Here is a 23,221-nt window from a genome sequence, read left to right on the forward strand (position 1 = left end):
AGATTAATACTTTGTGCTGGAATGGTTTTCTGGCTGTATATGGAAATTTCATTAGATATAAGATTCATATTTTCTTCATCACAAACATAGTGGGATCCAAATTAAAATGGTGTAATTGTTGGTTGCAGGGTATCTTTCAGAGACAGACTAATCTCACCAATCTGTGCTTTTTATAGCAGTGACAGTTGGAGGTGTTGGTGAGGAATCCTTTTGAGACTCTGCAAAAGGTATATTCAGATATTCACAACTATTGATTGCTGACAATAGGCAAAGGCAAAACTAAACTGTTACCTGATCTCATGGAGCTTCTAGCTTAGTGAGGAAGGCAGATGTTAAAAGAAATAATTACATAAGTTATCAATAAGCTACAATTATAAACCCTAAAGACTCCACCAAAAAACTACTAGAACTGATAATTGAATTTAGTAAGGTTGCAGGATACAAAATCAATAAACAGAAATCTGTTGCATTCCTATACACTAATCATGAAGTAGCAGAAAGTGAAATTAAGGAGAAAGTGTAATTAAAACAATTCCATTTACAATTGCACCAAAAACAATAAAATATCTAGGAATAAACTTAACCGAAGAGGTGAAAGAACTGTACTCTGAAAACTATAAAACACTAGTGAAAGAAATTCAAGATGATGTAAAGGATTCGAAAGACATTCTGTGCTCATGGGTTGGAAGAAGAAATATTGCTAAAATGTCTATACTACCCAAAGCAATCTATAGATTTAATGCAGTCCCTAACAAAATACCAACAGCATTTTTCACAGAAATAGAATAAACAATCCTAAGGTTTGTATGGAACTCAAATAGCCAAAGCAACCTTGAAAAAGAAAAACAAAAACTGGAGCTATCACAATTCCAGATTTCAAGTTATAGTACACTGGGTGTTATACTTAACTAATGAATCATTGAATACTATATCAAAAACTAATTATGTACTATACCGTGGCTAACTGAACATAATAAAAAACAACACAACAACAACAACAAAACCAAAATGGTAGTAATTAAAACAGTATGGTACTGGCATTAAATAGACACATAGATCAATAGGATAGAACAGAAAACTCAGAAATAAGCCCACAATTATATGGTCAATTAATCTTTGACAAAGGAGGAATGAATATACAATGGGAAAAACTCTCTAAATGGTGTTGGGAAAACTGGACAGCTACATGCAAGAAGAGGAAACTGGACCACTTTCTTTCACCATACACAAAAACAAACTCAAAATGGATTAAAGACCTAAATGTGAGATCTGAAACCATAAAAATCCTTGAAGAGAGCAGAGGTAGTAATCTCTCTGACATTGACTGCGGCAACATTTTTCTAGGTATGTGTCCTGCAAGGGAAATAACAGCAAAAGTAAACAATTGGGACCACAGCAAAATAAAAAGTTTCTGTACAGCAAAGGAAATAATTAACAAAACTGAAAGGCAACCTATGGAATGGGAAAAGATATTTGCAAATTACATATCTGAAAAATGGTTAGTATCCAAAATATATAAAGAACTGATACAAATTGATATTCAAAAAACAAATAATCCAATAAAGGAACAGGCAGAGGACATGAATAGACATTTCTCTAAAGAAGACATACAGATGGCCAACAGACACATGAAAAGTTGCTCACTATCACTCAACATCAGGGAAATGCAAATCAAAACTACAGTGAGGTATCACCTCACACCTGTCAGAATGGCTAAAATCAACAACTCAAGAAACAAGTGGTGGTGCGGACATGGAAAAAAGACAACCGTCTTGCACTGTTTGTGGGAATGCAAATTGGTGTAGCCACTGTGGAAAATGGTATGGAGGCTCCTCAGAAAATTAAAAATAGAATTACCCTATGACCCAGGAATTGCACTACTGGATATTTACCCCCAAAATATGAAAAGACTAGTTCAAAGGGATATATGCATCCTTGTGTTTATTGCAGTATTATTTACAATAGCCAAACTAAGGAAGCAGCCTGTCCATCAACTGATGAATAGATAAAGAAGATGTGGTATACATATACAATGGAATATTTTTCAGCCATAAAAAGAATGAAATCTTACCGTTTGCAACAACATGGATAGAGCTAGAGAGTAAGAGAAATAAGTCAGTCAGAGAAGGACAAATACCATATGATCTATTCACATTAGTGGAATTTAAGAAACAAAACAAGCAAAGAGAAAAAAAGAGAGAGAGACAGACAGACCAAGAAACAGACTCTTAACTATAGAGAACAAACTGAGGGGTACCAGAAGGGAGGTAGGTGGGGGGGGTGGTGGTAAAAAAAAAAGCAAATTATAATATAGTAAATGTTAATAAGAAGGAATAAAAGGTGTTAAGAGAAACTATTTCAGGGGCAACTGGGTGGCTCAGTTGGTTAAGCAGCTTTACTCTTGGTTTTAGTCAGGTCATGATCTCAAGGTCAAGGGATCGAGCCCTGTATCAGTTTCCATGCTCAACACAGCCTTCTTATCCCTCTCCCTCCCCCTCTGTTTCTCTCCCCTCCACACACATTCTCTCTCTCTCAAATAAATATATAAAATATGTTTTTTTAAGAAGAGACTATTTCAGGGAGACATAATTGAGTCTGAATTATGGGGGCTGGTTGTCAGGCTGAGCCCTGAAAAGAGATGGATGGGCTTTGGAGGACAGGAAGGAAACCTGGAGGAAGGAGCACAGTCTCAGCCAGTGGAGCCAGTGGGAGGAGCCTGCTGAAGTAAGATGTTGAAGGGAGGGGGCAAGATACTGAAGAACAGAGAGCAAATAGAGAGTGGTTAAAGATAAGAAGGGGTCAAAGCGTGAATAGCTTCCTAAGTCCTGTGGAGGATTTTGGACTTTGTCTTAGAAGCAATCAGAAGTAATTTTAAGTCATTTCAAACATGGAATGACACAATCAAATATGTGTCTTAAAAACATCCTGAATGCCATTCTACCTTGGATATAATGGATGGTCTAAAATACTGAATGGGCTTATGAAATTTGGAGAATATCTAAAGGTTCTATTGTTACAATGGAAAAAACACTGAGCAACTTAAAGCTCTGGTTGAGCCAACCCTGGTCTTTTTGTGGTCATCATGCTCAAACACAAAGCTGTCTGTTGGATAGTTTGAAAAATATATTTTAAAATAAGCCTTCCTCAACTTAAGCAGTAGTTCAGAATATTTTTTAAAAACTTTATTACAATTATTTTAGAAAAAGAATTCCAACAGTTTTCATTTTTTAAAGAGTTTCATTGGTGAAATAGGCAGCCGAGGTGGAGTGGAAACAAAATGAGAATAGACTTCGGAGTCAGACAAACCTGGATTTGAACCTCACGTTGCCCACTAATGAGGGAAATACCTTCACATTTTTTATTTCTAAGGTCTTCACTGTCTTATTGGCATTTTATGAAGATTTGGAATAGAGGTTAAAGCAAGAATTTGGAAATCAGAGGAGAATTGGAATACTAGCTCCATTCTTTATTATAGATATGAACCTTGGGGAGCAAATCACTTGCTCTTTCTGAGCCTCAGTTTTTTTCAACTATAAAATGGGAAGGCTAATATCTTTCACAAAGAGTTTATTCATATAAGTTGTCAAAAAGCATTGCATGCTGTAAAGTGGCAAATGTTAGCTATAACGATAACATCATGTTTCTGGGGTCTTAGCACTTTACAGAAAGGATTACAAGAGTTTAACATGTTTTCAACTTTCAAAAAGTCACAGGTTTGGGTTTAGTAATGAATAACTGATATTCAGGGCCTGTTATGTAATGGACTCTGTTCTAGGTGCTTTAAAAACATTATGAAATCTAATTGTCACTGTGAATTGCAAGACAGGGGGTAGTGCTCCCCATATTGCAGATGAAGACATTTAGGTGCACCCAGGTAATGTGATTTGCCCCATGCTGTGGCATAACTGAGAGATTATCCAACACTGAGCCTTGTTTTTTGTGATTCCAAGGCCATTGCTACTGCTTTTCCTCATGCTGTCTCATTTTTCTCAATGTCTACTGATGAAAGTATGTTTTGATTATAGGGCAATTTCACATTTAGCTTTACACTAATTGCCTCTCCCCTCCCCCACCTGAAGCGTAGTGGTAAAGGGTCTGATGTATTACACATGCCATAGTAATGAAAATATGGTTGAATTGTATCCATATTGTTGACATAAATAGTCTTCAGTAGTCCGTTTTTATATTTAAGATTCTAGCCTTTAGAACATACTTTGGACAAATGCTACAAAAGATATTTCATCTCAGTGGCACATGTTCCTACCCACATAAATTTTCTCTTAACAGAAAACACCTGTAGTCTCTTTTGAATCATGTTAAAGATGAATTACAGCCCATTTTGTAGTTCTTATTTTGACTCCATGAGTTATTCATGTTTCTAAGTCTTGTTCACACTAGGTGATACAAGATGCCTTTCTCTGAAGAGCATGATAATTGTCATAAAAATCATAGACTTAATTAGCCTTATGACCTCTCTAAGAAGTCAGTGATAAGTAACTCACATTTAATAGATGACACAAGGAAGTTAACTGATGGCTATGCGAAGACACTTCAAATTAACCCAGTATTCTTTTTTTAAATAATTTTTTTTATTATTGAATTATAGTTGACAAATACTGTTATATTCATTTCAGATATACAACATAGTGATTCAACAATTCTATACATTATGCACTCTTTACCATGGTATGTGTCATTACCATCTGTCGCCATACAATGTTATTACAATATTGACAATATTCCCTATGCTGTACTTCTCATCCCCATGGCTTACTCATTTTATAACTGGAAATTCGTACCTCTTAATCCCCTTCATCTATTTCACCCATCCCCACACCTAGTATTCTTGACTTTTACTTATGACTGCCCTACAGATGTTGGTAGAGAATAAGAATAGATTTTCCAAGGTGATTTCTCCTTTAAAAATTGCTAAACATTAACCCACTTCAGTAGATGAACTTGTGTAAGATTTTGACTTGGGGCTAGGTTACCTGGGGACCATATTATTGGAAACATTTTCTTTTCTCTCAGAATGTGTTTGACTCTCTCCAGGGGCTCATAATCCTTTAAAAATCACACAGGCATACAGGCTTCCACTTTATCTTTCACCAAAATAACATCCATTTTAAAGGCGTATCTCCCAGAAGCCAATATTTCTTCTTAGATGATAACTTTCTTCCTTTCCTCCAAGCATCTGTCATCAGATAGAAAATGGGGTCAGAAAGATTTAACTAACAGCCTTTAAAGGACCATGAGCATTGTTATTCTGGATATGGAACCAGATCTTTTCTGTTCACAATTACCCTTGGTGAGGATGATCAAAATATGTGATAAAGCATATGGCTCAGGAATTTGATAGTTTTCCCCCCTACAGAAACAACTCTTGAGTGTTTGCTGTTTAGTCATTTCCTATGTTTAAAATGACCTTAATTGAACATTTTATAATTAAAATAGGATTCTAATTAAAATGATATTTAAAGAAATGTAATGTAGCCCCTAGGAATGTATCAATGGCGTTCCTTTCATCTTTATTTATTGGTTGTTACTAATACTTTTTAAAAACATTTTTTTTAATATAGTTGACACACAGTGTTATTTTAGTTTCAGGTGTGTAACATAGTGATTCAACTTCTCTATATGTTATGCTGTGCTCACCACAAGTGTAGCTACCATCTGTCACCATAAAACATTATTACAATGTTATTGACTATATTCCCTATGCTGCGCCATTTACTCCTATGACTTAGTGGTTACTAATTCTTTATTAGATTGTTAGTTTATTCTCAGTACTTTGAGAGGTTGTAAACTTTCCTCAGTTATGTTTATGGTAGGAGCTCTTATGTTAAACACATGCACATACATACACCCACCTTTTGCTTTTTTTTTTTTTGGTACTTCTTTAATAATGAAGTATCATGATCTTTCATTTCAAATAGTGAGCCTTCTCAGCTACCACAGACCTTACATATATTTTTCCTTCTGATCCAAGGACCTGGACTATCTTTTCTTTTCTTTTCTTTTTTTTTTGATATTAAATGTTTTATTATTTCCCCCTGCCTTCAACTTGGTAATCAATATAATGAAACTATGTATAAAAGTCAGTATTTCAGATACATACTTCCTGTACTCTTTACTCTTTTAAATAAGTCAAAAATTATTACTGGACTATCTTTTCTTAACGATTTTTCTTTTCCTATGTGTTTTTAAAAATTTATTATTATAATACCAGAAGCTACTTTGTCTTTTCAGCTGTAAGAAAGTTCCTGAAGAACTAGGATACCAGATATACATCTGCTATTACCTTTGGCATGCTCTACCAAGCAAGTTGAAATTTATCTAAGCCACAGAGATATCTCCCTGGTTACTCTACCAGTACTTAGCTCTCTTGGCTTTAGACTGCTTTAGTACAAAATAAAAGGTCTCCAGTGTTGCTAACTAGGTAATTTTTCAGTTTCCAGCTTTCAGTTGCCCTTCCTTTTTTAATATTTTGGAATATAACAATTGGACACTGTTTCATATATATACTGATATTTGACCTCTTTCCAATTGCTCCATGATCATCTCCAGCCGCTCCATGCAATGGTTATTGACAAAAGTACAGAACCAATCTGAAAAGGGAACTTAATGTTGAATATATCTAGCCTCAGTATTACATGCTTTTTGCCCAACACTGGTAAATTCTTGGGTTTTAAAGCAGAAAGAAACTATTAGAAGTCATCTAGTGAGTTAACTCCACTTTACAGATAAAGAAAAATGAAGGCATCAGGGCTACTTAGCTTTAAAATTGTTCATGAGTAACTTTCATTCATTCATTCATTCATTCATTCAACAAACATTAGATAGAGTCCTTACCCTGTATGGGTCCTAGAGCTATTAAGTCTAAACACTGTCCATTGGAAGAGGAAAATGGACAAATAATTACCATATCCAGTGAAAACTTATATCATAGAGCACTGGGTGTTATTCGCAACTAACGTATCATTGAACATTATACCAAAAACTGATGATGTACTAGATGCTGGCTAATTCAATTTAAATTTAAAAAAAAAGAAAAGAAAACTTATTTTCATAAAGGCACATTTAAAGCCTCTCTGAGGCCACACCTTTGACTGTAGAAGAGTTGACATAGGCAATAGGAGTTTCATTGTAAAGAACTATTAAGTATCAGAGGAGGAGCAAGATGGCGGAGGAGTAGGAGACCTAAATTTCTTCTGGTCCCAGGAATTCAACTAGATAGGGATCAAACCATTCTGAACACCTACTCAAGAACTCAACATGAACTCAACAGGAGATCAAAGAAAAGAATAGCAGCAACTCTCTGAACAGAAAAGCGACCTTTCTGGAGGGTAGGACATGAGGAGAAGTGAATCCGAGGCGATATTCAGGAGGATAGACGGCGGGGGAGGGGGCCTCCGTCGGCTGCTTCTGGCAAGTGATAGAGCCGCAGAGCACAAAATCGGAACTTTTAGAAGTCTGCTCTGCTGAGGGATTATAAAGATACTAGCTGGGCTTGAAAAAAGCATGGAAGATACTAGAGAAACCCTTACTGGAGAAATAAAAGAACTAAAATCTAACCAAGTCAAAATCAAAAAGGCTTTTAATGAGGTGCAATCAAAAATGGAGGCTCTAACTGTTAGGATAAATGAGGCAGAAGAGAGAATCAGTGAGATAGAAGACCAAATGATGGAGAATAAAGAAGCTGAGGAAAAGAGAGATAAACCACTACTGGATCACAAGGGCAGAATTTGAGAGATAAGTGATACCATAAGACGAAACAATATTAGAATAATTGGGATCCCAGAAGAAGAAAGAGAGAGAGAGGCAGGAGGTATATTGGAGAAAATTATAGCAGAGAACTTCCCTAATTTGGGGAAGGAAACAGGCATTAAAATCCAGGAGGCACAGAGAACCCCCCTCAAAATCAGTAAAAATAGGTCAACACCCCAACATCTGATAGTAAAACTTACAAGTCTCAGAGACAAAGAGAAAATCCTGAAAGCAGCTCGGGACAAGAGGTTGTAACCTACAATGATAGAAACATTAGAATGGCAACAGACCTATCCACAGAGACCTGGCAGGCCAGAAAGCACTGGCATGATATATTCAGAGCACTAAATGAGAAAAATATGCAGCCAAGAATACTATATCCAGCTAGGCTGTCATTGAAAATAGAAGGAAAGATAAAAAGTTTCCAGGACAAACAAAAACTAAAAGAATTTACAAACACGAAACCACCCTACAAGAAGTATTGAAAGGGGTCCTCTAAGCAAAGAGAGAGCCTAAAAGTAACATAGACCAGAAAGGAATGGAGACAATATACAGTAACAGTCACCTTACAGACAATACAATGGCACTAAATTCATATCTCTCAATAGTTACCCTGAATGTAAATGGGCTAAATGCCCCAATCAAAAGACACAGGGTATCAGATTGGATAAAAAAACAAGACCCATCAATATGCTGCCTGCAAGAGACTCATTTTAGACCCAAAGACACCTCCAGATTGAAAGTGAGGGGGTGGATAACCATTTACCATGCTAACGGACATCAAAAGAAAGCTGGGGTGGCAATCCTTATATCAGATAAATTAGATTTTAAACCAAACACTATAGTAAGAGATGAGGAAGGACACTATATCCTACTTAAAGGGTCTATCCAACAAGAAGATCTAACAATTGTAAATATCTATGCCCCTAACTTGGGAACAGCCAGTTACATAAGCCAATTAATAACAAAATCAAAGAAACACATTGACAACAATACAATAATAGTAGGGGACTTTAACACCCCCCCTCACTGAAATGGACAGATCATCTAAGCAAAAGAAGGAAACAAGGAAATAAAGACTTTAAATGACACCCTGGACCAAATGGACTTCACAGATATATTCAGAACATTCCATCCCAAAGCAACAGAATACACATTCTTCTCTAGCGCCCATGGGTCATTCTCCAGAATAGATCACATCCTAGGTCACAAATCAGGTCTCAACCGGTACCAAAAGATTGGGATCATTCCCTGCGTATTTTTGGATCACAATGCTTTGAAACTAGAACTCAATCACAAGAGGAAAGTTGGAAAGAACTCAAATACATGGAGGCTAAAGAGCATCCTGCTAAAGAATGAATGGGTCAACCAGGAAATTAAAGAAGAATTAAAAAAATTCATGGAAACAAATGAAAATGAAAACATAAAATCTTTGGGATGCAGCAAAGGTGATCCTAAGAGGAAAGCATATAGCAATACAAGCCTTTCTCAAGAAACAAGAAAGGTCTCAAATACACAACCTAACCCTCCACCTAAAGAAGCTGGAGAAAGAACAGCAAATAAAGCCTAAGCCCAGCTGGAGAAGAGAAATAATAAAGATCAGAGCAGAAATCAATGAAACAGAAAGCAAAAGAAAGGTAGAACAGATCAATGAAACTAGGAGCTGGTTCTTTGAAAGAGTTAATAAAATTGATAAACCCCTGGCCATACTCATCAAAAAGAAAAGAGAAAGGACCCAAATAAATAAAATCATGAATGAAAGAGGAGAGATCACAACCAACACCAAAGAAATACAAACAATTATAAGAACATATTTTGAGCAACTATATGCCAGCAAATTAGATAATCTGGAAGAAATGGATGCATTCCTAGAGATGTATCAACTACCAAAACTGAACCAGGAAGAAATAGGAAACCTGAACAGACCTATAACCACTAAGGAAATTGAAGCAGTCATCAAAAATCTCCCAACAAACAAGAGCCCAGGGCCAGATAGCTTCCCAGGGGAATTCTACCAAACATTTAAAGAAGAATTAATACCTATTCTTCTGAAACTGTTCCAAAAAATAGAAATGGAAGGAAAACTTCCAAACTCATTTTATGAGGCCACCATTACCTTGATCCCAAAATCAGACAAAGACCCCATCAAAAAGGAGAATTACAGACCAATATCCTTGATGAACATGGATGCCAAAATTCTCACCAAAATACTAGCCAATAGGATCCAACAGGACATTAAAAGGATTATTCACCACGACCAAGTGGGATTTATTCCTGGGCTGCAAGGTTGGTTCAACATCCACAAATCAATCAATGTGATACAATACATTAATAAAAGAAAGAACATCAAAAACTAATGATGTGGGGCGCCTGGGTGGCTCAGATGGTTGAGCGTCTGCCTTCGGCTCAGGTCATGATCCCAGGGTCCTGGGATTGAGCCCCACATCGGGCTCCCTGCTCAGCGGGAAGCCTGCTTTTCCCCCTCCCTCTGCTTCTCCCTCTGCTCATATTCTCTCTCTCTCTCTCTATCTCTGTGTCTTGAATGAATAAATAAACCTTTAAAAAAAAAAACTAATGATGTAATGTATGGTGATTAACATAACATAATAAAAAAATAAATAAATAAAAATAAAAGAAAGAACAAGAACCATATGATCCTCTCAATAGATGCAGAAAAAGCATTTGACAAAGTACAGCATCCTTTCTTGATTAAAACTCTTCAGAGTGTAGGGATAGAGGGTACATACCTCAATATCATAAAAGCCACCTATGAAAAACCCACAGCGAATATCATTCTCAATGGGGAAAAACTGAGAGCGTTTCCCTAAGGTCAGGAACACGGCAGGGATGTCCACTATCACCACTGCTGTTCAACATAGTACTAGGAGTCCTAGCCACAGCAATCAGACAATAAAAAGAAATAATAGACATCCGAATCTGCAAAGAAGAAGTCAAACTCTCACTCTTCGCAGATGATATGATACTTTATGTGGAAAACCCAAAAGACTCCACCCCAAAACTGCTAGAACTCAAACAGGAATTCAGTAAAGTGGCAAGATATGAAGTCAATGCACACAAATCAGTTGCATTTCTATACACCAACAACAAGACAGAAGAAAGAGAAATTAAGGAGTCGATCCCATTTACAATTGCACCCAAAACCATAAGATACCTAGGAATAAATCTAACCAAAGAGGCAAAGAATCTGTACTCAGAAAACTATAAAATACTCATGAAAGAAATTGAGGAAGACACAAAGAAATGGAAAAACGTTCCATGCTCATGGATTGGAAGAACAAATATTGTGAAAATGTCAAAGCTACCTAGAGCAATCTAACATTTAATGCAATCCCTATCAAAATACTATCCACTTTTTTCAAAGAAATGGAAAAAATAATCCTAAAATTTGTATGGAACCAGAAATGACCCCAAATAGCCAGAGGAATGTTGAAAAAGAAAAGCAAAGCTAGTGGCATCACAATTCCGGACTTCAAGCTCTATTACAAAGCTGTAATTATCAAGACAGTATGGTACTGGCACAAAAACAGACACATAGATCAATGGAACAGAACAGAGAGCCCAGAAATGGACCCTCAACTCTATGGTCAACTAATCTTTGACAAAGCAGGAAAGAAAGTCCAATGGAAAAAAAGACAGTCTCTTCAACAAATGGTGTTGGGAAAATTGGACAGCCACATGCAGAAGAATGAAACTGGACCATTTCCTTACACCACACACAAAAATAGACTCCAAATGGATGAAAGACCTCAATGTGAGACAGGAATCCATCAAAATCCTAGAGGAGAACACAGGCAGCAACCTCTCGACCTCAGCCACAGCAACTTCTTCCTAGAAACATCGCCAAAGGCAAGGGAAGCAAGGGCAAAAAATGAACTATGGGGACTTCATCAAGATAAAAAGCTTTTGCACAGCAAAGGAAATAGTCAACAAAACCAAAAGACAACTGACAGAATGGGAGAAGATATTTGCAAATGACATATCAGATAAAGGGCTAGTATCCAAAATCTATAAAGAACTTACCAAACTCAACACCCAGAGAACAAAGAATCCAATCAAGAAATGGGCAGAAGACATGAACAGACATTTTTCCAAAGAAGACATACAAATGGCCAACAAACACATGAAAAAGTGCTCAACATCACTCGGCATCAGGGAAATCCAAATCAAAACCTCAACGAGATACCACCTCACACCAGTCAGAATGGCTAAAATTAACAAGTCAGGAAATGACAGATGTTGGTGAGGATGTGGAGAAAGGGGAACTGTCCTACACTGTTGGTGGGAATGCAAGCTGGTGCAGCCACTCTGGAAAACCAGAGGTTCCTCAACAAGTTGAAAATAGAGCTACCCTGTGACTCAGCAATTGCACTACGGGGTATTTACCCCAAAGATACAAATGTAGTGATCCAAAGGGGTATGTGCACCCCAATGTTTATAGCAGCGATGTCCCCAATAGCCAAACTATGGAAAGAGCCAAGATGTCCATCAACAGATGAATGCATAAAGAAGATGTGTACACACACACACACACACACACACACACACACACAATGGAATATTATGCAGCCATCAAAACGAAATCTTGCCATTTTCAGTCATGTGGATGGAACTAGGGGGTCATGCTAAGCAAAATAAGTCAATCATAGAAAGTCAAGTATCATATGATCTCACTGATATGAAGAATTCTTAATCTCAGGAAACAAACTGTGTGTTGCTGGAGTAGTGGAAGGTGAGAGAGATGGAGTGGCTGGGTGATAGACATTGGGGAGGGTATGTGCTATGGTGAGCGCTGTGAACTGTGTTAAGACTGATGAATCACAGACCTGTACCTCTGAAACAAATAATACATTGTATGTTAAAAAAAAAAAAAAGAAAGATAGTAGGAAGGGAAAAATGAAGGCGGGGGAATCAGAGGGGGAGACGAACCATGAGAGACTATGGACTCTGAGAAACAAAGATACTTCGTGTCTTCCTCAATTTCTTTCATGAGTATTTTATGAGGGTTTTAGAGGGGAGGGGGTTGGGGGGTGGGCTAGCCAGGTGATGGGTATTAAGGAGGGCACATATTGAATGGAGCACTGGGTGTTATATGCAAACAATGAAATGTGGAACACTACATCAAAAACTAATGATATAATGTATGGTGACTAACATAAGATAATAAAATAAAATAAAAAAAAAAAAAAGAACTGTTAAGTATCTACCAGGCAGGGTAGGGAGAGAAGGCATCTGGGCAGAGCAAACAGAAGTCAGGGACGAGCACATTTGCTATGAAAAATGCTTATTGTGTTAGTGAGTGTGACAGGCACAGAGGACTTTACAATGAGGGGTGGTGAAGAAGGGCCAAGTTGTCACTGTGGGGCAGTGTTATTGGGAACATCTCATACAGAGCGAGACATTCTGTCAGGACAAGGCTCTGTGAGTTGTGAAAATGTTGATATAGTTCCAAACTGGTTGATAAACAGCCACTGATCTGAGACCCTCTCCCCTCTACGGTCCTGTTGCACCTCCCAGAAGTCCTCACACCCAGTGATTTCAGCACTTAAGGAGTTGGCAACTTGCAGGAGGCCTCTAGGCCCCCTCCAGCACTGAGGTCAGTCAGGCAATGCCGATTGTACATTTTTGAGCATCTCTCCTTTTGTATGCCATAGTAGAGAATGTGAACACAGAAATGAATGAAGCAAGTGGGTACATATAACAGAGAGAGGTGAGGACTGTAGTGAACTGGAGGCATCAAAATTAATTTTTTAAAAACTGTGTCAGTAAATGTAAGTGAATGGTGATTTTGACAGATAGACTGCCAGTGCTCAAATTCTGCAGTATAAGTAATAGGAAAACCACAGTGCGGGTTCTTTTTTGATTTTCTTTTTAAACTAGGGGAGTGATATAAGCTTCATTTTTTTTAGAAAAATTGCCATAGGCTTTGATGGACAGAGATTACAGAAGAAAGAGATATGAGACCAAGCACATGAGCTGTTAGTAGTTCAAAGTTTGGATAAGAAAAAGCTGGCTTAAATTAAAGGGTCTTAGATTGAATATGGAAACAAAGTTTTCTCTGTGTAATAAAACAATAGAAAGGATTATTAAGGAAGATATTTCTGACAGATATTTTAAGACAGATATTTCTGTCTTATAAAGTTTCAAGTACCAAAAGGACAGTGGTAGAAGCTAAACCCAATGATTTCTCAGGGAACTTTCTAGGTCCACGATCCTCTGAAGCACAATTTAGGCACAGTATTTGTGGAGAAAGAAACAAAAAATCTGTGGGTGGTGAAATGGAGTGGAAGAAATGCTGAGAGAACCCTTTAATACTACCAAGCGGGGGATTTATATAGTAATGTTAAGGTGTTTTTAACAATTCTGAGGTCTATTCATAAATTCAGCAAATTTGAGTATATATTATATGCTAGACACTATTCTATGCACTATTAAATAGCACTCATTACTTCATTTATTGAGAATTGACTACATACTTAGCACACTTCTAGGCACTGTGGATAAACTAGAGAATAAAACATGCAATCCCTGCCTTCCAGGAATGTCTATTCTAGGGGAGGAGACAGGCAATAAACCTCCTAGAAGATCAGGTTATGGTGAGCAAACCTAGAAGGATGGATTGAGGCTGGGGAAGACTTGAGATGGGAACCAGCTAGGTATGTAATTTCTGGGGAAATTAGAGTGTCGGAAAGGTGATCACTGTACAAAACACAACAGAAGAGACTGCATAGACCTAAAAGTAGCAGAACTTGGAATGGAAGGAATAGAAGGGGGCAAGGTTGAAGAGAAAAAATCACAATTGTGAGTGTAGAGTGTTGAACACTTGTAGTAATAAAAGTGATGTGCTGAATTTGAGATTTTGGTGAGACACCCAAGTGTAGCTCTTTCCTTAGATCAGCATTTCTCAAATTTTGGTGTGTGTCAGAATCATCTGAGGAACTTGACAAAAATAAAAAGATATAGGGCCTATTCCTTCAACCCACCTGAACCTCTGTTTTTTTATTAGCTTACCAGTTGATTCTCATACAAATTCTGTGAACCACTAGCTTAGATAACCAGAGATCTAAGCCGGTATAAAGGGATTGAACTATGGGCTGGAGATATATATTTTGGAGTTAAAAAAAAGTGTTAAGACTTATGGATGGGTCAGCTCTCCCAGCTGATGAGTATGAAGGGGCAGGAGGAGTAACCATAGGACAATGCGTGGTTGCATATATGTAGTTGATGGGAAGACAAGGAAGAGCCTGAAAGACAAACACATGAATTATTTAGCATAAAGGGAAAGTGCAGAGAGCTCAGTTTCCCTTTAATTGGAATATGGGCACCATGGGGACAGACCTCAGGGTTACCTCTCACCTGGCATTGTGCCCAGCACTTAATAGGTACTTATCAATATTGTTTATTGATGAATCAATGTATATATGAATGGCTATTACAAAAGCACCCCCCAAAAAGCTAAGAAGACATTTTCAGGAAAATGTAGGCAATCCTATCAATTGCAGTAGCTGGAGGACAAGAAGGCTAAAACATATAGGAGTGTTGGTAGACTGACTCAGAAGGAAGCTATTGCAATAAAGGGATGGGGTAATTAAGTGCAAGCAGTGAATTTAGGCTCTGTGGTCATTTATAGCATTTATCCTGAGCTGTTGATGAGCATTGTAAGGGCAATAAGATATATATTTTATATATATATATATATATATATATATACACACACACACACAATACACATACACACGCAAATGTATATATGTGTAATGTTTGTATGCATGTATACGTATAAAAGTATAGATGTTCAGCTCTAGAATCTTTGTGCCCTGTTGCTCTGTCAATGTCCTATAGCTGCCTCCTTCAGGTTGTGAATCTTGGGGGCAGGAGGGTCTCTCAGGAGTCTTCTGGGTTGTGGAGGGTTGTCTTCGGGAAGTTAGAACACAAACAAAGGCAACAAGATGCTAGATTCAAGTCTCCAGTAAGCTGCATACTCCACTTGCCGCTCTGTTTTTCAGTGGTTCTTTGGTCCCCAAGAATAGATATGATTTGTAGAAATTGCATAAAAATATAAAATCTTACTTTAAGATCTGTTAAAAGCTTTTTAATTCCAGGCACACATTTCCTTTGAAAGGATAAATCTTTGTGTCATGAAGCAGAAATGGTTATTAGCCTGCTCGCTGGGATCTGCAGGTTTGTAGATGAAGCATCCAACCTTTCTTGTATTTTGAAATGTCATATCCAACTGCCTCTTAATGAAGATTCATTTATCCTTTTCACACTGTTAAGTATGGTCTATGGGGATAGACTTCTCTCAGTCCACATGAATAGAGCCCATTACTGCCGATGGAAGTTTTGCACATGCCTGAGCAGGTGAATAGGCATTGAAGTAATCTACATTTAGACTTTCACAGTAATTTTTATTTAGCTACTTTCAGATTTCAATGATGATCTCTTTTTGTCCCTGAATGTTGTTTGACATTGATTATAGGTATCTGATAATGGATCTGAGTTGTTACTGTAATAGGTGTAAGTATTTCTTTCCTCTGTTTCAGCTGAGAAGTTTTGAGAGTGAACTATTCACAGCCATTAAGAGACCTCCAATTTAATTTGTCATCATGCTTATTCTGTAGTTCACATTAAGTCCAGAGTACTGAAGGAGCTGAACAAGTGGACTTGTAGACATCAGATAGCTGGCTATGGTTTTGGCCATGGCATTTCAGGATGCTCAGAACTTCTTCCAGCCTCTCTCTTCCTGGATATCTCGGGTTTATGAAGCTCTCCAGCAAGCAGGAGATACGCTATCTGCTTCGCTGGTTAACTTAAGCAAACAAGACTCTAAATTGAGTGAAAAGCTAGACCAGGACTTAGATGATATTCAGATTCAGGAAACTTACTTTGAAGATGAAGAACAAGGCAATGATTGGCGTCAAGAGGATGCAAATCCCTTGTTTCTTGAAGTGGATCATTTCTCCTGTTGTAATAGGGATTTGCAGGACTCTGCCCAAAGTTCGAGCCCCAGACTTAGCCAACATGCAAAGGACTCATGTTCCATAATGTCCCAGTGGCCCAATCAGATCCTTGATGACCAAAAGCCACCACATGTGCTTTCTTCTATTGCTGAGGAAGAACACCACCTTGAAAAGCAAAGGAGTGACCTTCAACACAGCCAGCTCTCTGGTATTTTAGAAAATGTTAATGGAAAAAAGCAAGGTAAGGTAGCCAGTGATCATTTTCTCTGGGTTCTTCCAAGGGACATATCTCCTAATTATATTTTTTTTACTTTAGTTATCATATGAAGTTTATTTTTTCCTCTCCTTATACCTTTCCACATGCTGGCTTCTTATTAAGAGATGTACTCAGGAATATTTTCAACATATAAAACTTCGGGAGATCCGTATTTGTGGGCTCCATATTTCAGAACAATTGTTCAGAGCAAGTAAAATGGTGAAAACACGTCTGTAGGTTCTGTTTGAGAAGCCCTTGTGCATATGTCATGCTTTTTAAAATATCTTTTAAAATGTTTTCTTTTTTTTCACTAGGTTAGGAATCTCTAGATGTTACTATATTATTCAGTGTGAAATCCTGTGCAAAAAGCCATACTTGTTGCAAAATTTTTAGTTGATAACACTCCAAGAACACTTTTCACAGTATTTCACTGAGACGTGATATGAGATGACAGTAGATAGGAAATCTTTGAAATAAGAATAGCTTGATTTTCTTTAAGCCTTGAGTGGAAAGGACACATTTAAAACAAACTGTCTTTAGAGCTTTATCCTGTCAGATACCTTGAATATAGTGAAATGTAATTAACTCTGTAAAAGTAGCTGTATTATGTCTTGGCATGAATTTTTCAGGATTCTAATGCTCAAGCCTGAACTAAGGACATTCCACTTGGTTGAGGGGACAGAGGTGGCTGATAGGCCAAGAAAGATGTTGGGTGTCTGTATGTGACATGTGGCTGTAATGCATCTCTCACCAAGATTATTGGATCTTTTATGTGACATAAAGGTGAAGTCATTAATTCTTTTCTTTTTGGAGGGAGCAGAATTTTCCAGAATACTTCACAGCATCTTCATCCATTTTCAGTGATTCCTCTTAGCTTTATCTTTTTAGGGAAACATTTTATCCAGATACATGAAGCCTTAGAAAATGAGGAAGCATGATTTCATTTTCTTTTTATAGTACTTTTTTGATACTCTTATTTAATGTTGAAATGCTAAAATAAATTGGTAAAAACAGGGTAGGCTGATATTCTTTCTGAATCTGATAAGCCTATAAATAAATGCAATTTCAAGTCTTTAAAAATTATCTGTGGAGATATTTCTAGAAATATCTGGGCAACCAATAGGATTTCTTAGATTTGACTTGAAATTTCTATTATTATTTTAAAAAGTCTTGCTAAAGTTGAACTACATTTAAAATTATTAACATGAATTTGGTTTAATAGTTGCTTAACATTGGGTTTTTAAAAATTTTTTAATTGTGTAATCTAATGGCAGTAAAACAATTGTGTTCATTTGTTTATTCGGGGATGTTTATTCACTAGATTGTAGCCTCTTGGAAGGCAGGGGCCACACCATAGATTAATTTTTGTATCCTTAACATCAAGCACAATGTTAGGTATGTAACAGGACACCAAATAATAATTAATGATAGAACAGCAACAAAGAAAGCTAACAACTCTAAGAGGCAGATATTATCCTTCTCACTTCACAGTTAAGAAGACTGATGCTTAGAATGTTTGAGAATATATGCAAGATCCATATTTAGAAAGAGGCACAGCTCAGGGAGTCTGATTCTAGAGTTTATACATATTCTTTCTCTTTTTTTTCTCCCCCTTTTCAAGGTATAATTTACATATGGCAAAATTCATTCTTGTTAGCATACAGTTCTGTGAGTTTTAACACACAGTCTTGTAACCGCTGCCATAATCAAGGTATAAACAGTTCCATCACCTCAAAAAATTCCCCCAATTCCCTTTGTACTCATTTCTCTTCTCTACCTCCAGCTCCTCCAATTGCTGGTATATTTTCTCTCTATCATTTTGTCTTTTCCAGAATGCTTTATAAATGGAAATATGCAGATGGTAGCCTTTTGAGTCTGACTTCTTTTATAATGCACTTACAGTAATGCATTTAAGATCCATCCATGTTGCTGTGTGTTCAGTAGTTCACTGTTGTTTTTTTTTTTTTAAATTGCTGAGTAGTATTCCATTGCATGAATGCACCATAGTTTGTTGATCCATTCATCAGTTGAGGAATATTTGGGTTGTTTCCAGTTTTTAGCAATGTAAATAAAGCTGCTATAAACATTTGCAAAACAGGCTTTGGTGCAAATGTAAGTTTTCACTTCAACTAGGTAAATACCTAGGAGTGGGATTGTTGGGTCATATGGGAGGTATAGGTTCAATTTTATAAAAAAAATTCTACTGTTTTCTGAAGTACCATTTTGCATTCCCCAAAGTAATGCATGAGATTTCTAGTCACTCATATCCTCACCAGCACTTTGCAGTAATGTTATTATAAAAAAACCTTTTTTTTAGCCATTCTCATAGGTATGTAGTGATAGCTCATGTTGGGAGATAACTCTCCATTGGTCTTTTGCATTTTTGCATGTCCTATGAGCAAAGCCACAAACAGCCTTTTATTTTGGGCTATCTTTTCAAGGATGTTTGTATGACAAAGAACCTTGGAAGATAGAGATAGTGTCTCTCTTCAGAGTAGAGAGAAGATTTGTTTGCTTCTCAGTCTAATAAAGATAATGTCTCTCTTCAGGGTGAAGCTTAGGCAGATTTGCTTGCAAATGATAGAGATTTTGCAAGCTTGGTGTTTCTTGGCTGTGACATAAACCCACTGCATGCACAGCATCTATCTGCGCCTGTCTCTGCATCGCCCCTATAGTACTTGGACAGTGGGGGACTGACGTGAATGTGCTGTTCATGTTGTATGTTGTGCTGGAATAAACTGTCCTTTGTCTCTGACGAGAAGTCTTGCATCTTCTGCCAACAACCATAAAACAGTAGCAGGCTAACTTGTTGCTGTGCAAGGAAGATAAAATCTCAGCCCTTTCCTAGGTTTTAACATATCATTTTGATTTTAATTTGCATTTCCCTAATAACTAATGGCATTGAGCATCTTTTCATGTAGTTACCTATCATCTGTGTAGCTTCTTTAGTAAAGTCTTCAAATCTTTTGTCCACTTTTATTGAATTGCTTTTTTAATTTTGAGATTTGAAAGTTATGTTTATATTCTGAGTATGAATTACTTTTCTGTGGTCTTTTCTATTGGTCTATGATTTACAAATATTTTCTTCCAGTTTTGTGGCTTGACTTTTTATTCTTTTAACAGTGTCCCTCAAAAAACAGGGATTCTTAATTACATGAGACCTGACTCATCAATTTTTTTAAATGAATTGTGCTTTTGTTATCATATCTAAGAAATATTCATGTAGCCTGGGGTCACAAATATTTTTTCTTGTTTTATTCTAGAAATTTTAGAATTATGGGTTTTACATTTAGGGCTATCCATTTTGATCCATTTTGAGGTGATTTTTTATATGATATAAGGTATGGATGGAGGTGTTTTCCTCCCACCCTCGATATAGATGTTTAATCATTCTTACCTCATTTGTAGAAATGACTACCCTTTCTTCATTATGTGCTTTGGTATCTTTGTCAGAAATATATTATCTATATATGTGTGTCTATTGCTAGACTCTTTATTTTCCCATTAATCTACATTTGTATTCTTTCTCCAGTATCACACTGTCTTGATTCCTATAGCTGTGTAATAGGTCTTGAAATCAGGTAGTGTGAGCCCTCCAACTTTATTATTAAAAAAATTGTTTGACTATTCTAGTTTATTTGCTTTTCCATATAATTTTTAGAATAAGCTTTTGATTAAAAAATTATGCTGGGAAGGAATGAGATCTTGCCATTTGCAACGACGTGGATGGAACTGGAGGGTATTATGCGAGTGAAATAAGTCAATCAGAGAAAGACATGTATCATATGACCTCACTGATATGAGGAATTCTTAATCTCAGGAAACAAACTGAGGGTTGCTGGAATGGGGGGTAGGGTGGGAGGGATGGGCTGACTGGGTGATAGACACTGGGGAGGGTATGTGCTATGGTGAGCACTGTGAATTGTGCAAGACTGTTGAATCTCAGATCTGCACCTATGAAACAAATAATGCAATATATGTTAAGAAAAAAAAAAGAAGAAGATAGTAGGAGGGGAGGAATGAAGGGGGGGAAATTGGAGGGGTAGACGAACCATGAGAGATGATGGACTCTGAGAAACAAACTGAGGGTTCCAGAGGGGAGGGGGGGAGGATGGGTTAGCCTGGTGATGGGTATTAAAGAGGGCACATTCTGCATGGAGCACTGGGTGTTATGCACAAACAATGAATCATGGAACACTACATCTAAAACTAATGATGTAATGTATGGGGATTAACATAACAATAAAAAATAAAAAAAAATTATGCTGGAAATTTGATTGGAATTATGTTGAATCCATAGATCAATTTGGAAACAAGACAGAGGATCATAAGGGAAGGGAGAGAAAAATGAAACAACAAAACCAGAGAGGGAGACAAACCATAAGAGACTCTTAATCTCAGGAAACAAACTGAGGGTTGCTGGAGTGGAGGGGGGTGGGAGGGATGGGGTGGCTGGGTGATGGACATTGGGGAGCGTTTGTACTATGGTGAGTGCTGTGAATTGTGCAAGACTGATGAATCACAGACCTGTACCCCTGAAACAAATAATACGTTATATGTTAATAAAAATTTAAAAAAAGAATGACATGTTAATAACTTTTGTTTTTCAATTCATGAACATGGTATATTGCTTTATTTAGTGCTTGGATTTTGTCTATGTGTTTCATTTTGTAGTTTCCAGCATAAAGGTCTCATACATATTTTGTTAGATTTATACCTAAGTATTTCCTTTTTTTTGGATTCTATTGTAAATAGTACTTTTGTAACTTTCAATTTGAAACTGCTGCTTGCTAGTATATAAAAATACCATTGACTTTTATCTGCAACCAGAAATTATTAACATGTTGTCATTCTATTAAAAACATCTAGTTTCCCTTTGACTTCCTCTTTGATGCATGGTTTATTTAAAAGTATGTTAGTTACATTCCAAATATTAGGAATATTTTAGATGACTTTCTGTAACCAATTCTAGTTTAATCCAGTTATGGTCTAAGCACATATTTTATATGATTTTGGTTTTTTAAAATTAATTGTTTTGTTTTAGCACTCTGAATATGTTCTGACTTGGATATTTCCTGTGTACTTGAAAAAGACTGTATTTTGCTGTTGTTGGGCACAGTGTTCTACAAATTACTTTAAGTTTTTTGAGGCTATTTTTTCAGATTTTTTATGTACTTATTTTATCTACTAATTTTGCCAACTGATTTTGTTCTGTTGATTACTGAGAGAAAAGTATTGCAGTCTCTAATTCTTCTTGTGGATTTGATTATTTCTCTTTTTCAGTTCTATTGGTTTTTGCTTCATGTAGTTTGAAGCCCTATTGTTAATTCCATACACATTTTAGAAGTATGTGTCTCCTTGATGAATTGACCTCTTGCTCATTGTGTTGTATACCTTTTTTATCCCTAAAGTCTATTTTGATATTAGTATGGCTACTCCAGCTTTCTTTTGATTAGTGTTGGCATGGTATATTCTTTTCTATTATTAACTTTATTTTTAAAAAACATTTTAAAATATTTTGTTTATTTGAGAGAGAGAGAGAGAGAGAGAGAGAGAGCACAAGTGGTGGGGGAGGGGCAAAGGGAGAGGGAGGAAGCAGACTCCCCTCTGAGCAGAGAGTCTGACATGGGGCTCCATCCCAGGACCTCAAGATTATGACCTGAGCTGAAGGCAGATGCTTAACCGACTGAGCCACCAAGGTGCCCCTAATCATTAACTTTAAATTTGTCTTTATATTTATAGTGGGATTCTTGTACATGGCATAAAATTGGGTTTTATTTTTTTAAAATCCAATCTGACAAATTTTCACTGTTAATTGGTCTTAACTTTATATTTAATGTAATTATTGATATTGTTGAACTAAAATCTGTCATCTTATTAGATTATTTCTTATCTGTTTCATCTATTCTTTGTCTCTTTTATCCTATTTTTTTTTCATGTCTTCTTTTGAATTGAATATTTTTAAGATTCCATTTCACCTCTACTCTGGGCTCATTATTTATATCTCTTTTTTTAAATTTTTTAAAAAATGTATATCTCTTTTTAAAAATGTTTAGTGGTCATCCTAGGATTTACGATATATATCCTTAATGACAGTCTGTCTTGAAATAATATTTTGCTGCTTTACTCATAGTTTGGTGATGCTACAACAGTGTATTCCCAATTCCTCCTTCATGTCCTTTGTTTTATTGTGATATATTTTACTTTTATACATGTAATA

General features: G+C 36.6%; 1 protein-coding gene across 6 annotated transcripts in view; it reads left to right on the top strand.

The window, feature by feature from the left end:
• The window catches only part of SYT16 (synaptotagmin 16), a 245,075-nt gene that overhangs the window by 127,258 nt on the left and 94,596 nt on the right, over positions 1 to 23,221 (top strand). For 2 of the 6 annotated variants that reach the window (XM_032405253.1, XM_032405254.1), the window contains one exon: positions 16,329 to 16,986. The exons of the other annotated variants lie outside the window; for them this stretch is intronic. In XM_032405253.1, the coding sequence (XP_032261144.1) occupies positions 16,473 to 16,986 (514 nt within the window). In that variant the 5' untranslated portion in view covers positions 16,329 to 16,472. The remainder of the gene's footprint in view (positions 1 to 16,328; positions 16,987 to 23,221) is intronic. 6 annotated transcript variants of the gene reach the window in all.

This window comes from Phoca vitulina, unplaced genomic scaffold (genome assembly GCF_004348235.1).
Source record: "Phoca vitulina isolate PV1807 unplaced genomic scaffold, GSC_HSeal_1.0 scaffold7, whole genome shotgun sequence".
In the NCBI taxonomy this organism is placed as follows: domain Eukaryota; kingdom Metazoa; phylum Chordata; class Mammalia; order Carnivora; family Phocidae; genus Phoca; species Phoca vitulina.